At 36.1% G+C, this 15854-nt stretch overlaps 1 protein-coding gene across 1 annotated transcript in view; it reads right to left on the reverse strand.

Moving 5' to 3' along the window:
* The window catches only part of VWA8 (von Willebrand factor A domain containing 8), a 185953-nt gene that overhangs the window by 128659 nt on the left and 41440 nt on the right, over positions 1–15854 (reverse strand). Inside the window, exons 10-14 of the mRNA XM_055803173.1 lie at positions 11160–11291; positions 9731–9865; positions 9571–9648; positions 4561–4721; positions 3665–3778 (exon numbers count right to left, since the gene is read on the reverse strand). Coding sequence (XP_055659148.1) covers positions 3665–3778; positions 4561–4721; positions 9571–9648; positions 9731–9865; positions 11160–11291 — 620 coding nt within the window. The remainder of the gene's footprint in view (positions 1–3664; positions 3779–4560; positions 4722–9570; positions 9649–9730; positions 9866–11159; positions 11292–15854) is intronic.

Below are 15854 nucleotides of genomic sequence, written 5' to 3' on the forward strand. Positions count from 1 at the left end.
CATAATTAGAAGCAGCACAGAAGACAGAAACTGCAAACTATACTACAAATAGTCACTACAATCAAGAACACTCACACACAGCAAAGCTGACCCAAACGGGGGGCAGGAAAGAATTAGATACTCCACATGCTCAGTTTCTCTGACACATGGCAGTAAGGTATCAGTTCTTCCATATCACAGCTGCCTTCCAGTCTCCAGTTATTGCTTTTCCTGAAATCCTGAAGATGGCCTTGCCCTCTCATAATCTACTGATTTCCTAATGAAGCTTTTGGCTTCTTTCAAATTCTAGTCCTTCAGAAACTTCTTTTTCTCTTGATCTCATACCTCTTCTGTTCATGACTATTTTCAGCTACTTCATTCAGGTTCTGCCCGACTGCTTAATCTTTCAAAACTCTGTCATGCACTTTCACTGAATCATTGATGTGCCTCTCAGTATGTATTTTTTTCTTCCTCTGTTTTTCGTAAGAACTATGTTAATACATGACATCAGGTAGCTAATAGAAATGTTAATAACAAAATAGAAAGTTACTTATGTAACTTAACGTGTATTCTACGTACTATATTGGTTCCCAATACACAAATGAAAACTGAGGTTGAACGAGTGAGAGTCAGGGGAAAAAACTCGGAATAAATCTCCTGATTAAAAGAATCAAGCCTTGAAACCACTTTCTATAGGGAACTCCCTTACTGGAAAATTAACAGTAGTCTTAATGTGTCACTTGGACACTTCAGACTCAGTCCCAGCAGAACTGGGAATGACAGCATATATTCTGCAGGCCTGGCAGAGAGCAACTGTACCAAAATTACTTTAGTCAAATCCAGTAAATCAGGATAAGTAAAGCTCTCTTTTTGTCTAACATCAGAAATGCAGCTAAAGCCACAAGCTACAGCCATTGACTTACAGCAAAAGAGACAACATTTCTCATCAATATGGAAAGCATCTCCCAATCATGACTCAGAAGCAAGAATCTGTCCACCCAATCTGCTAATAAATTCAAGGTACAACATATTCTATATAACATCTCCAAAAGGCCATCCTTGCAGACAAATGAGGGGTGGTTAGCACCATCGTTTTCTTAGTCTGTGATTATATCAGCTGTCAGTACACTAAATATCATTTGATGAGAAGATGTCTGTAGAGAAGCGTAATCTGCACAGCCATTCTGCAACACTGGAAGGTACTGAAGCTTGCAGTGACAGGTGACTGCTGCTGAAAAGGATGAGTAGCAGGGAAAAACGTTGTCCTGGAATCGAAGAGTAATTACTGATATTGTATCCTGGAGCCAGTGAAAGGTAGTGATGTTTTCAGAGTGTGTAAGGGACTAAAACCAGGATGAGGTCCTGAAACACTTTCAGCTCCTCACAGGTTGATGAGAACAGTGCACTCTCTACAGAGGGAGTAGTTCAGTATGCCAAAGCAGCCCAGAGCCAAAACCAAAGCAGCAAATACACACTTGCATTACCTTACCCGGGCTTCTTTTGGGTAAGTCTGTACAGAAGAAAGCTGAACAAGGGCCAGCCAGATTGAATGTTTCACCTCAGAGAAGATGGGATTCTCAGCACAATGGACTTCAGCTAATTCAGTACCAAGAACTTTCATCTGTATCCCAGATAGTGCTAAATAGTCACACTGAGCTTCCAGAGGCAAGACTGCCTACACGGTGGGGTTTCTGTTTGTTTGTTTTTAAGATCAAGTACTAATCAGAAATGTATTCCTGACAACAGCTACACCTCATTTATGTATCAGAGGGTGAAAGCTCATTGTCAGTCAAATAGATAATTAAGAGCTTAGCAATCCACGATACACTAAGTTGCAAAATATTAAGGTGGCTAGGTAAAAGCAGTACATTGTTAACTCAAGGAAAGGGGGACAGCATTCCAAGGAAAGCCAAGCACTGAACAGCGGAACCAAAAGGTTACTCAATGACACTAAAGGGAAATGTCTACAGAGGTGGGCACAGCAAGAAGATGGATCTGCCGAATGGTCATTAAAGATGACAGCTTGGACAGCTTTCATAGTCTAAGAAATAATTAAGGTCATAAGGGAGTCAACTGCCAAACAGCCATAATTACAATAAACAGGGAGATGTAGAATCCAGATGTAAAGCTCTATTCTTACGAGAGAGATTTGATCCAGGAAGAGGGGTAGTACTGAAGATGAATGTGTGATGAATTGCCTGGGTTTTTGGATTGTATTGGCAAGAACTAAAGGTTACCGTACAGTAAGCAAAACAGCACAGACACTACCCATTCTGCCTGAAAGCACCTTGGACAAGACCATGAGCACAGAGCAGGGAGAAGACTCACACAATGACTAGATGTACTTTGAAGTACAAAGTCCAACATAAAGTTGGGATGCCATCCAAGATGGATCCTCAGAGCTTTTTTGCTTCTCTTTTCAAAGTCTGGGCTTAAAATCCTGATAAACAGAACACTTCCCTGATACATACTTCTTCACCCAAATAAAATAAATGCAGGAAATGCCCATCTAGCTGGATGTGTGGCCTCAGCAGCGTGGATACAATTTGCAACAAGTAGGCTTAGATTACACCACACCTACAAAAAAATCAAAATAAATTCTATGGAAGACTTAAAATGAAATCTGTTTTGGTTTTGGGTGTTTTTTGAGGGGAAAAAAAAACCCAACAAAACCCAAACCAACCAAACAAAAAACCACAAGAAACTAAAACAAACAAAAACCCCACCACTGTATTTTGGATCAAAAGGGAAACAGAAATAACAAAACAACCAGGCAGTAAAACAACTTTCCTAAAGAGCTGACTACAAAGGAGGTCAAAGAAAAAATCTTATTCAGTAAGACAATTGAGAGAAATGGAGTGGGCACATCACAAATGCATCCCTACTATGACTGATGAGGCTTCCTCAAAGTTTGGGCATGTGCACACCCTGCAGTGTAAATATGAGCATGGACATCTGATATAAGACTTCAACTGTTTTTTGCACATTAGAGTCATTTAAGAATCACAGTATGTTTAGCTCCTTATATATTACTGAGTATTAGATCACATTTGTTTTGATGTACACTCAACAGTATCCCTCCCATTAACTAAACTTGGTCAGCAGTGTTTGACTATGTATCAAATATGGCCTCAGAGGACTAAAAAATGTTTCTGTCTGTGGAATGTTTCTAGCAGACAAGTGGAAGTGAAGAAACAAAAAGAATAAGCATAATGGGTCCCAACCCATCCTTAGGATTTCCTGCCCCATATTAGCTGTAAATTAAATACCAGCTTTCTAGCTAATGAGGCAAAAGTAAGTAACAAACTGTATTTAACTTCAATTCAGTTTTATTTTCCAACATTCTTAACAAAACATTCCAAAATTAAATATTATATACCATTATTGCTATGTTTTTATGTACTTATTTCTCTTCAATTTCTAACTCCTTCTGTTCAAGGACATTCAATGTTTTCCTTTCAGTTCAAGCACTCTAAACAGGATATAATTTTCCCATGCCACAAAAAGAAAAAAGGTTATGAGGAAACTGATGTTTAAAACATGCTTCTCTTAACGGTTATAATGTATCAGTTTAATAAGGAAGCATTTTTCATCATGTTTTTTTAAAGAAAAGGAAAAAAAAAAGATTAAGCTCTTCACAGGATGAAATGCTGTTTGCATTCTATAGTAATAACTGATACTTTACCTTTCCTGTAGTTTCTCATCAGAGAGTTGTAACTCTTCTTTCAAGTTTTGGTATCTATCTTCCCTTAACAATCTGGTGCCATCATAAAGAGTCAGTTCTCTGTCATGTACTAGTCTATTTGAAAATAAAGAATAAGCTTTATATATCCTTTGATTACTTTTTAAAATACATACCAACTAGAGCTTACTTTTAAAGTGATTCCAGTCAACGTGGGTCATAGTAAAAAGTTATACCAATTTAAGATGCATCCAGGTGTGCAGGTAAAATAACATGCATAAGCAAACAGTGTTAGTGCACGGTCAGTTAGTCCAATTAGTTTAAATAGATATGGTAAGAAATATGAAAAATAAAAAAATTCTGTCTTACCAGTGGAGCGTACATAAATGGCATGAAACAGCCATTTTGTTATACTTGTACCAAGTAATATATTAGTTTTGTCTCTTGAATATAAATATAAAGTATGCTTTCACATATAACCACAATGATCATATTCTAATTAGAAGTGGAATGCATGCAAAGTATTTTAAACGTTTTCTGACATATAGCATTTTCAAATCATTGTGCAGATAGTACTGACTTTAGATTTCATAAATTTAGAGTACAATCTACCTCATTCCTCAATTCAGACTTATATTCTGATTTTACAAAAATTGTAAGCTGAAATCTCCTATATTATTATAGACTTACAGAGAACATGAAAGAACTGCTTCTGCTTTTAAGTATTGTATTTAAGACTGAATATTACATATTTTATGAAACTTCAATGCTCAGCTTAATCTTTAAAGTATTCTTGAAATTTAATAGTCATATTCATCAGAAGGAAGTTAATTTCTCAGTATGCATGTGCTCAATAAACAGATCACACACAGCCAACTTATCCATGCTCATATCCTGACCTTTGAAGTACAGCTAGAGTGCCAGGGTTAATTCGATGAATGCCATCAAGAATAACAAGCTTTCCTTCCAGAGCAGCAGTAACAAGTGGCGATGGTCTCCAAGCAGTGTCTCCATTAGGAAGAGTATACCTTTGCTGTAGCAAATCTCTAGCCGTCATATCCTGTAAGTATCAATTCATCAGAAGAACACATTTATGCTCCTCATCTGCAAGTACATGCCTTCTCCTTAAAAAACTGCATTCTGTTTTTCCTGAGAATATATCCAAAGAAGATCAGTAGGAAATCTTCAATTACTTTTCCAAAGAGAATTAGAAATACACACCCACTATATTAAATAGTCTTTGGAAGTTCTAGACTTGCCAATATCACCTCTTTGAAACCAGAACAAAAGCCTTCCTTCTGTCCCCCGCCCCCCCCCACCCCCCACCCCAAATGCAAACATATGACAATTTGTACACAGCTTTGTGTACAGAAGGGGGCAGCAGTCTACACCTGGAACAAACAAGTCATTTCATACAAAAGTCACCTGGAAGAAAAAAGATTTCATCAGTAATCTGGAACACAAAGCAGCATGACATTCCACCTCTCAGCAGGAAAATGCAGTGGAAGCATCAAAGAATAAAGGACAGAGGAAGAAAGAAGCCAGTAATGTGTAAATTATCCTAACATCCTAAGTACCCAGTATGTCACAGAATAATGCTCAGGGGCAAATCAAAACCAAAGGCAAAACCTAGCATATCCTCCAGCAAACCTATTTTAGATGTTCCATTACAACAGGTAAGCACTAGAGCAACAAAGATGTAATAGCCATTTTGTGACCCGGAGGATGAAATTCCTTCCTCAGGCTGTGCTGTGAACACAACTTAACCTAAAATCAGATGAGAAAAATATTTTCTATTGTAGCTGTAGTTTTTGCATATGTCCTTTTCACAACTATAAAACCTTTGAACTTTAAAGAATAAAAATAGAACACATTACGTCATATGGCCTGAATCATTTCCTCTTCCCACATTTCCTTAAAAGCCTTAAAATAACAGGACAAAGTCTAGTCCCTTTACATTTCTAAAATTTAAAGTCACACATTCAAATCCACCAAATAGACTTTTATTGTTGTATTTCTGGTTTTTTACTGCTGTGTTTGCTCTTTTCTATATTATTCATGAATTAGACTAAAGCCAGGATATGAAACATTTTTATCAAAGCCAGAGAAAAATGTGGTTTTAGGACTTGCATCAAAGTGTGCATTCAGTGGCTAGAAAATGCTGTATAACTGAATATTTAACTAGCACACCTCTGATAATTCATCTCTAGAGAAATGAAACAACATACAGTATGAACCCATTGGGAGCCTAGTATGCTATACAGAATGTTCATCTGTAATTCCAACAACCACTTGAGAACCATGCATTAATTTTCTGGAGATAAACTCAGAAGTATATTTTGCTGCAAAATATTTTCTGAAAAATTAAATTAATTAAATGGTTGAGTGAGATTCAATTTGGTAATTCATTAAAAAGAAGTATAAATTGCTAACACCTGCACAGTTTCTGTAAGGGACTTGTTTCACAGCAAAGTACCTGCCCAGTGATTTACTGTTTCTATTTACTTACTCTAAACCAATTTTAATATATGATACTAAAAATACAACATTATGAGACAGAATGTTATAATACTCTAACACTAAAAATCCCTCCCTTTGTAGTGGAGGTAAGAGAAGTATATGAATTATTTTTTTCCCCTTACTTTGAGCAAAGCAATGGCGACATTATATTGCCTTGTGAAACAAAATGCTTATTTCAATTTGTAGCAGTCATTGTAACTTATGTGTTGTACACTGTGGGGTTTATTTTCTAAAAAATCTTGTATACAGGAAAAAAGAAGCTTAGGAGAGAAAATAAGTAGGGCAACTTTTGTTCCACTCCCTTCAGCAGCCACAGCAATATAAGCCCCCAAACTAGCACTTTCTCATGGCTCAAAGTGCTAATCATGTTCTTGGCAATTATAAAGTGAAAAATCTATGTTTCCTGCTCTTCATGCCAATTTGGACTCATATTTTGTTAGTATTTCTCAAATAAAAAATTGGAAGGTATTTTTAAGGAAAAACTATGAGGTCATGAAAAAAAATTAAAAAAGAAATCCTAGAAACAAAAACATCACAATACACAAACACTAGAGATGTGCTTAAAAGACTGTTTATACTGGGGAAGAAGAGGATGGAAAACTCTTACAACATCACTTTGAATGCTGCTTTATTCCATCACCACCACCACCTCTTCCCCCCGGAACTCTGGGGGGAGAAAATGTTTTCTTTTAATCAATTTAAATGAAAAGTTCCCTAGCTACAGTCCACAAAGAACTAGCTGGCTGCTGCTTCTCATTTACTGTTGCTTAACTGCATTGAGACAACCTAAAACCAAACCTGTTCTAATCAGACGTTTCCTTTGTCAGCAATTTGCCTGCATGGAATTGCATATAATAAGTCTGTATGATGATGTAGACACCACAAATGAGACAGGAATTGTTCTTTGAGCCAACTGTTAGTATAAGAGATGATCTATGTACTCAAAAGGTTTGGGAACTCCTGGTTTAGCTAAATTTGATTCTCACAACATGAAAGGTTTTAGAGGTTTTTTTCTGTGAAATCAATATAAAGAGCCATGCCTTTTCATACTACTCAAGTCCTTGAATAAACTTCAGAGGGAAAGAACAATGATGCAAATATTAAAACTAAAAGTAAACATTATGTAACAAAATCTAAGAATTCATTTCCTCACAGAGCCTGAAGAAAACCGGTGCTACTGCTTCAGACCAAGATGCCCCACTACTTATTCATATGCCTGCTGAAGTTACTGGGAAAAAAATGAATAGGACAGATAAAAACCTCCTTAATTTTAGAAACGGATTTAGAACAATATGGTGCGCCCCTCAAAAAAATCAAGACACTTTTCTGAACTTAAGCAAAAAAATCTGCTAAATTTACAGCATTATCAAACTTTTCATAGCCTTCATTGCTGAATTACTTTATTAATTAATACATTTAACATTTATTCTGTCATTAAATTATCCTATTACTTTGCTATGCAAAACCCCTGATATGTTATCACATACTTTAAGAAAAATGAATGCATTCTTAAAATTCATCAGAAGATGTAGAGCTCAGCTACACTCAATCATTTTTTAATACACTGCTTCCTGTAAAATTTTTTGAGATTACTGAAGACATTATAGATAGGAAATATCTGTATGTATAGATACACACATGGATCTTAGGCAGACTTGTCTACACAGGAATTTATAGTAAACGAGCTCAGTCTTTTATTTGCCTTAGTGATAGTGTTTGGAAACACCATCACCAAAAAGCCTCTCCTCTCCATAAAAACACTCAGCTCTCTGAACTTGATCAAATCCCGGTGAAAACAAAGAAAAGGTTCACTTCAGTGGGAAATACTTCAAACTCTTGGCCTAGGTTTTATTTCTGTAGGAATTACAAATCCCTCTGAAAGAAAGATGTTTACTGAGTAACTAATTTAATTGTCAGTTCTTCTCATGTGTCTCCAAAACGGAAGTCTTCTGCTCCTATTCAGTGAAGCCACACTAATTAAAGGTAGAATGTTGAAAAAGAAGGGCCATGTTTTCAACCAAATAATTATTTAATATTGCCGGTGAGTACCCAATATATTGCATGCAACAAAACAACTTAGGGTGTACCTGTGTTTTGCAATCCATCAGGTTACAAAAAAGTAATTTTCCTGGGATGTTTTAAAAATGTGTTTACAGTGCCAAGTCCAGAAAGAAGTATGCAGTCTAGCTGGACACACTCAGTTCTGGCTCAGAATCTACACACCTATCTTAATACACCACTGTATAGAAGGTAATAGGTACTGCTGTGAATCCAAGTATATTATTATGAATATGACAGTGCATTGATGAGGCTCTGTAGGTTTGGAACCCAAACCTGGCCAAGTTGAAGCGTAAGAAAAGGGTACAAGTCGTCTGTCTAACTCCATCTATGGAAACAGTTTCAGAGTCCGCGCCTTTATCAGTTGAAGCCATATAGGGGGAAGGAAAAGCAGTGGGATCCTGTGTAAGGAGGTCTTCAACATTGCAGGAAGACATAAAATAGACTGTCTGTCCTTTTTCATCATCAGGAATATTTCTCTTTTCCCTCTCTTTTCTGTCTGTTTCAGCACTTCAACCTCACCACCCATTTCTGTCAGGATCCCTCCCCACATGCTGTTGAACTAAAAAAAAAAAAAAATTCCCCAGAAACATAAAACCCATTATGTATTCTCAATACAATAAAGAAACTCTTCCATGATAAAAAAAGTGTTGACAATAGAGACTTCCATTAAAGATTAAATAGCATATTGAATAATTAAAAAAAAAAAAAAAAAGGAACTACAACAGGTCTTCTGGAAGCATTCAACATGCATGAATTACAAGTGATCACCACTCTGAGCTAAACGCAGAAAACATACTTCAGAATGGAAAAAAAAACCCACCACCAAATAGGAGAAGACACAAAAGACGAAGTTTTCTTGATGACACTCAATCATCCCAAATCACAGAATGAATTGACAATTCTCTGTGGCTAGGAGAGAGACCATTTTGTTACCACTCCTTCACATTCACAATGAAGTCAATAAAATTGAAGGAAAGCAGTATCAGGGCTAGTTTATATGTAATAACACTGTACTATCTGTATTGCTGCAGAGTACCCCCCTCTATTTAGGCCTGCAGTAAGAGGAGATTTTAGATGAGCATTCTAACACAGAGATTAAAAAATGCTAATGATCAGAAAACTTCAATAACTTTGAAATCTTTGCTATCCTTCATTTTTTTAACCCATACTGGTGATTATCAGTGATTTTAAAAGCTGCAGCTATGTATGAACACAGCTGCAGGTTTTAAAATCACTGAGAGAAAGAGAATATACACAAAGGATCAACATCTGTGTATTATATTTTAGATCATATTTCAAGCATGATCATAAGCAGACAGTTTACTTACCTGGTAAAGCATGATAGGTTCTATGCTGTATCCCAGCATATCAGCAAACTCCTTAGCAATAACTGTTTTGCCACAGCCCTAAAAAGTTAAAAAAAATGAGAACTAGATTACATTCTAAGGAACTTGGGGAAGGAGGGAGAAAAGAAATTTGAATTCTTACTTTTCCTCCAATTAAACACATATCTTTAACCATATGGGATTGCATCATTTCTGCCAACAGTCTATTATGGCTGGAAGTCCTTACGAAAGTATCTGATCGAGGATGCTTTTCTAACAGCCCAGTCCCAGCTGGAACCTGTAAACAAAAAAAAAGAAGAAAAAAAGAAAAAAAATAAATAAGCTACACTGTAATAACTTAGGCTTTGTATGGACCAGGTTATGCTTCTCCAAACTACTGTAATATTTTGCTGACTGTCATCCATCAAATCTAAATCTTTCACTTAAAAAATATTCAATCATATGATTTCGAATAGACAACCTCCTTTACACCTCCTTCACCCACTCTTCATGAAAAGAAAACCCACAAAAACCACCAAAATGTGAACCAATTCAATTACAGCACTGGGGTCTTTAAGGAACTTGAGGCTGTTCATGCTAGAGACAAAATATAAAACCCACAATACTTCTTGCTCATCAGAGAAACACAGAAGAGAAAGAGCAAGTTGTATTGTGAAAATCTGAAGGAACTACTTTGACCAGAACTTTGGAGAATTTTAGCTGTTCTCCATTTTAAGGCAACTGCTCTATTTCCACTTCCCGTTCTAGTCTGGAAACTGTTTCACCTGCAAACTCCTTATGCCCTCCTGTTCCCAAAGAGACATTCTGCAGACCTATTTCCAGAAGTTATCACCCACATGTCAAACAAAAGCAAAAATCTTTCCCTCAGAAAACTGCTGCATCGGGCCCTACAAACTCACCTTTTCCTGACAAATTCCCATTTGCTGCTGTTCCCCTTTTCACTTCATCATGATACAAACTCTGAGGATATTCCTCACCAATGTGAATATGATCTCTTTATGACTCCCACTAATTCACCTTCTTCACAGACTCTCTAGACCTCTCCAAATTCAACATCAACTTCACATTCTCAGATCAGCATCTGTTTCCTGAATAAGACCTTATTTCACTAGCAGGTCAAACTTCATTGGAAGAAACTCAAACTAATCATAGTTGATGTGATTACTTTTGCTCCATTTTCACAACATCCTGTATCAGAACATTACCAAGCACTCATCAGATTTTATTTGGAGTGTAGACAGACTATTGTTTTTATTACAAGAAAAAGGGAAAGCAGCATCACAAGCATCCCAAGTACTCTGTTATTCTAAACCAGCATTTCTTTTAATAGAAGAAACTTAAAATGAATCACATGTAGGAAAGTATGAGTTTATCTAGAAATAAAAATCCTGCGTATCCACAATCCAATATTCCAGTATCTAAATGCTTTTCTAACAAATATCATGTGTTACTCTACCAAAAATATTCAGTGCAAAAGAGTTTTAGCATCAAATGTCAAATTCTTGATAAGATGAAAACAAGTTAATGATATCTAAAAACATACACAGTTTGATGGATATATAAATTCATACCTGGAATGTCACTTCTTTTTCACCAATCTGGACAGTTACATCAGCCTTGAAGGGTTTGGTTCCATGTACATTTTCTACTTTTGTAATCCTTCTGGGAAGCAAGTGACTTTCTGAATCTTGAAGCTCAAAACGCTGTAGAATTAGGGGGTGGAGAAAATTAATTATTAAATACAGCTTTCTGGTTTTTAAAACTGTTCCTTCTGAAAACAAGGCCAGAAGTATATTCAAGATTAATTGCTTGTGAAGTCCTAAATCCATTTACTTCAACTTTTACTTCACATACTGGTGTTCGCATTCTTGATGGCCCATAAATTTTACATATAAAACCAAAGCAAAAAGATTGTATATCATCTACTTATTGACTCTAGTGACAGATGTAAAGTGAAAATGTCATATGGTGACTTTGCCAAGTCTTAGCCTGACAGACCAAAATAATAAGAGAAACAGATGATAGCCTTTAGCGTGGGTAATAATAGATCACCTATCTCTGCAGGTCATTACAACCAATTGCAGATTTGAACATCTGGCTACCAATAAAAATAACCACCAAATATTATGTTTACTTAGCTCCACAGCCTTATCATAAAATGAAAATTGAGGACAACTTGTACAAATTAAGCCTTCAGCATGTTCTGGGTATATGAAGGACAAAACCCGTGAGATTTGTCTTCCCAATCTTTTGAGCATTATACTCTACATTTTATGCTGTATATAGAAAGCATGAAAACCATTTTAAAAGTCCTGTTAAAAGTCTATTTTGCTGGAGAAGAGGAAGTCATATCAAGGGGGGTTGTGCACAAAAAATCCACTAACTGAAACTACTGAACTCATGGAGCGATTTTATTCAACAGAGTGAAACCTGAGTAAACAAGAGAAAAAGGAGTATTATCCAACTCAGAATTCTTAGAAAAAAATAATTTTTAAACAGAAGTCATTAATGTAAAATTATTCTTAAAAAGCACATCATTTTATTACTATTAGGATTCACAGCACTGCCTGTTAAGTCGAAAGAAAACTGACATGCATTCGTACAAACACTTTAGCTCTGTTTTGCAAATTCCCATTCTGGAAAAAGAGCCTACAAAAATGTCATGTTCAAACATGAATTTAAGATAAATGGGCTTTAGTAAAGGGCTGCACCAAATTGTGTTTTTATTGTAACAGCTGAGTCTACTTCAGATACCATCAAATCTGAACAACAACAGAGGACAGGAATGCCTACTGAGTAGTATCTCAAACTATGATTCTAAGAAATTCTCCAACTATGATTCTGTGAAATGAACTACAGATGTTCTCACTCTTATGGCCATTAGTAAATTATAATATTCTTACTAAGTTAATGGCATTTTGGATAGGGCCAAAGCTGCTCATACACAAAACTGCAAACTGCCTGTACACTAAAATGCCTTAATCAGATACCAACAAAAGAGTGAGCAAGCAAGATTATCTGCACCAGCAGCCTCTATATCAAACAAGGAAGATATGGAGACAGCAGCAGCAGACCTTATTCATCCAAAGGTCTCAGGAATCTAAAAATTCTAGTGTGTTTTTTGGGGTTGTTTTTTTTTGTTAGGTTAGGCTTTGTTTTGGTTTTGTTTTCTTAAAATATTGTTTAGAGTTTTACAGCTAGCCTTTCAGACTGTAAATTAGGACAGTGGAAGAGCACTGTCTATCTCTGTAGAGGTTGTTACTGAATTCATACAGCTTTCATTCACCTAACAGAATTTGTACAATTTGAATTCACCACATGTAAGCATGGAGCTGCTGCTGAACTGGATAATGTAGTAGTTAAACAAGTTACCACGCTATACCTGGACAGGAACAGCAAACAAAACTTTCTGCGGCTTTCAGAGTAAGACAGATCTCTTTTGATGCAGTTCTTCATTTAGAATTAGGATAGCTAGATATGGAATCAGTGGCATGTAATGGATGTACAATACATTAAACATACTGCTGCCTGAGCCAGAAGCAACTTCCCCTATACAAAGTCCAAGTTGATAGCTGCAAAGGAAAAAATATTTGTGGCTTGGAAGGACAACTCTTGAGCACATTCAGTATCAGAAAGTCTGGGAGATACTTGGAGAGCCAGAAGTGGGCAGCCTCATTGTCTCAGACTCAAAAGGAAAGAAAAAGACCAGCTGCCAAAAACAAGGGAAGTGGTTTGGCAGTCCATAATCATCAGGCCATATTCTGCATGCCTACAAACATGTGAGAAAAGGCAAACTGTAAGAATTAGAAAAAAAGACAAAGAGGAATTCTGAGCACTTAGAAGTATCTAATGATCAGTAATGTCTCAGCATGGAAACTGCAAAGAATATGTTGGTGATCCAGCTGGACAAAAGAATAGAGCGCTTAAACGAGATGGATTTGCAGGTAACTGCTATGCTGAACCACAAGACAGCAAAGCTATCCAAAAGAAGCATCCATAGGCAACTGATCTTTCCTGAAGATTCTCTGCATGGGAAGGAAAGAGATTTTTTCAAGGAACAAGAGGACTGAACTGTTTCACAAGAAGCAAAATATGAACTGCTACTGCAAGATGCAGTGGATAGACAGATGAAGTCAAGACAGATTCCACTACAACCGTATGTATTGGCACTAAAGAGCATTCCTTTATGCAAAACCCCAAAGATTATAAATTACTTTGGGGGGAGTAAGAGAGAAACAAATCCTTCCTTCCAAAATCTGCAACAGAAATATCTTAGAAGTGAACAGAATTGCCTAGACAAGAAAAAAAGATTCCAGTTTTCTGAACTATTTGTCCACTTTCTATGAGGGAGTGCCTATGTAGTCTGAAGATTCCCTACTGCAAGGCAGGGTAAGTTTTCAAGGAGGACGTCAGGTAAGATTAAAGTGGGTGTTCAAAAGTGAGGCAAAGGGAACAAACAAGTTTTTATCTGATATAAGATCAAGACAGTAAACAAAGAATTAACCAAGACATGAAAAAAATTAAGAAGTTCTAGAACAGTATTAGTTAAATACTTTGATAGCAGGCTAAAAGGGACTTGCTCATTTATTAAGATGAATCTGATCTACATGTTGCTTTTAAAACCTGATAGGAAGATTCTCTTGATTAGAAGATTAAAAAGAACCAAAACAGTGCATGCTTCTGACACTGGGGAAAAAAGGCACACAAAACGCTCATGAGAATTGAAAAAGCAAACCCAACATCTCTGATGAATCTTAAGTAATATATTAAAAGCTTACAGAACAATGAAGAAATAAGTATAGAACAGTTGGGGTCTCTTGTGAGCCACGAAACACAGCCTAAATGAAGATGATGATGTTTATAAATGCCTATATATAGTAGCATACAGGAAAAACTTCAATACTCTAGGAAACATCATAGGTGCTTAAGCTTGTTTTGAAATGTTTAACTGGAGGCTGTTTTCCTTGAAAGCAGTGATTTCTCTATATCTTAATCTTGTAAAGAAAAAGTTTAAATAAATTTTTTACTTAATTTTTGTAATCACATTTCAAATGTTTAACTGTCAAAATAATTTGTCATGCCAAAATTTCATGCAAGCACAGAATAATTTTAAAGGCCAGAATTCAAACCAAGTCATATTTTTCTTTGCAAGATCTTCTAAATTAAGATCTTTGTACACAAAGGCACATAATTCTCAAGTTTATTTTAGTACTTCTGTCTGTTGCAAGCTAATGAACTAATGAATGCTGGAAATTTTACCACTTGTACAAATGTTCTGTATCATAAATACCTTTCAAGATCACTGCTAATGCTGGATTAGTGTGCAATCCATAAACGCTTTTTTTGATGCTAACTAGTTTCAAACAAGGCCCCACATTTCAAAGCATCTTTACACATCCAAGACTAACACCATAACAAACTACTTTCTCTCACAGGGAAGGTATAAGTCAATATTTCACATGAATTCATTACTGACGACAAGTATTACAAGGAATACACCTAGGTCTTGGCAGAGTTTCAATGAGCAAGGAAAAGATTTATACAACTTGAAGATAACGTTCGGGAAGACAGTGCTTTAAGAATATCATCTCTTCAAGAAATACGCACAGGACCTGAGAGCAGCCAAAACTGGCTGTTTAGCCTAACCGCTGGCTACCTCACTTCTCAGCTCTGACAGCTGACTGGACTGGAAGACATCCTGAAATTAAGATACTATCATCTAGATATCAGCTAGATTACTACTTCCCCCAAATCTGTCTCCAAGTCTAATGCCTAAACCTTGAATTTTATTATATGAAATTTGTTTTTATTTTCTTTAAATGTTAGCTCCTGTTAAGAAGTGATTCAATTCATGCAAGTTAACCCATCAATTGCAATATACTTCCAAGTACTTCTCTTTTCAAGTCTGGATACCTCCCAGTGAAGACTAGTATTTCCTAACTACATTCTGTTACAGAGGCAAGTATTCAGTGGCAAATATTAGCTGGACACTCTTTAGAAATCTGCAGTAAGACAGAGTAAGAAATCGCCTAGCTTCTGCCAGATTCCTATTCCTCACGTTTCTTATGGAATGGAAAAAAAAATTCTTATCCATATTTAATACAGTTCTGGCACTGCTATTACTGAAATATCATTATAAACAAAAGTTCCTCAGTACAACTAGTTATTTTCTGTATTTCTTAAGGTTCATTGCTTAACAGGATTTTTTGTGTGCAAACAGAATAAAATTCCAGATAAGATTATATGTACTTGTTGACATAATAGGA

This window comes from Falco peregrinus, chromosome 4 (genome assembly GCF_023634155.1).
Source record: "Falco peregrinus isolate bFalPer1 chromosome 4, bFalPer1.pri, whole genome shotgun sequence".
In the NCBI taxonomy this organism is placed as follows: Eukaryota; Metazoa; Chordata; class Aves; order Falconiformes; family Falconidae; genus Falco; species Falco peregrinus.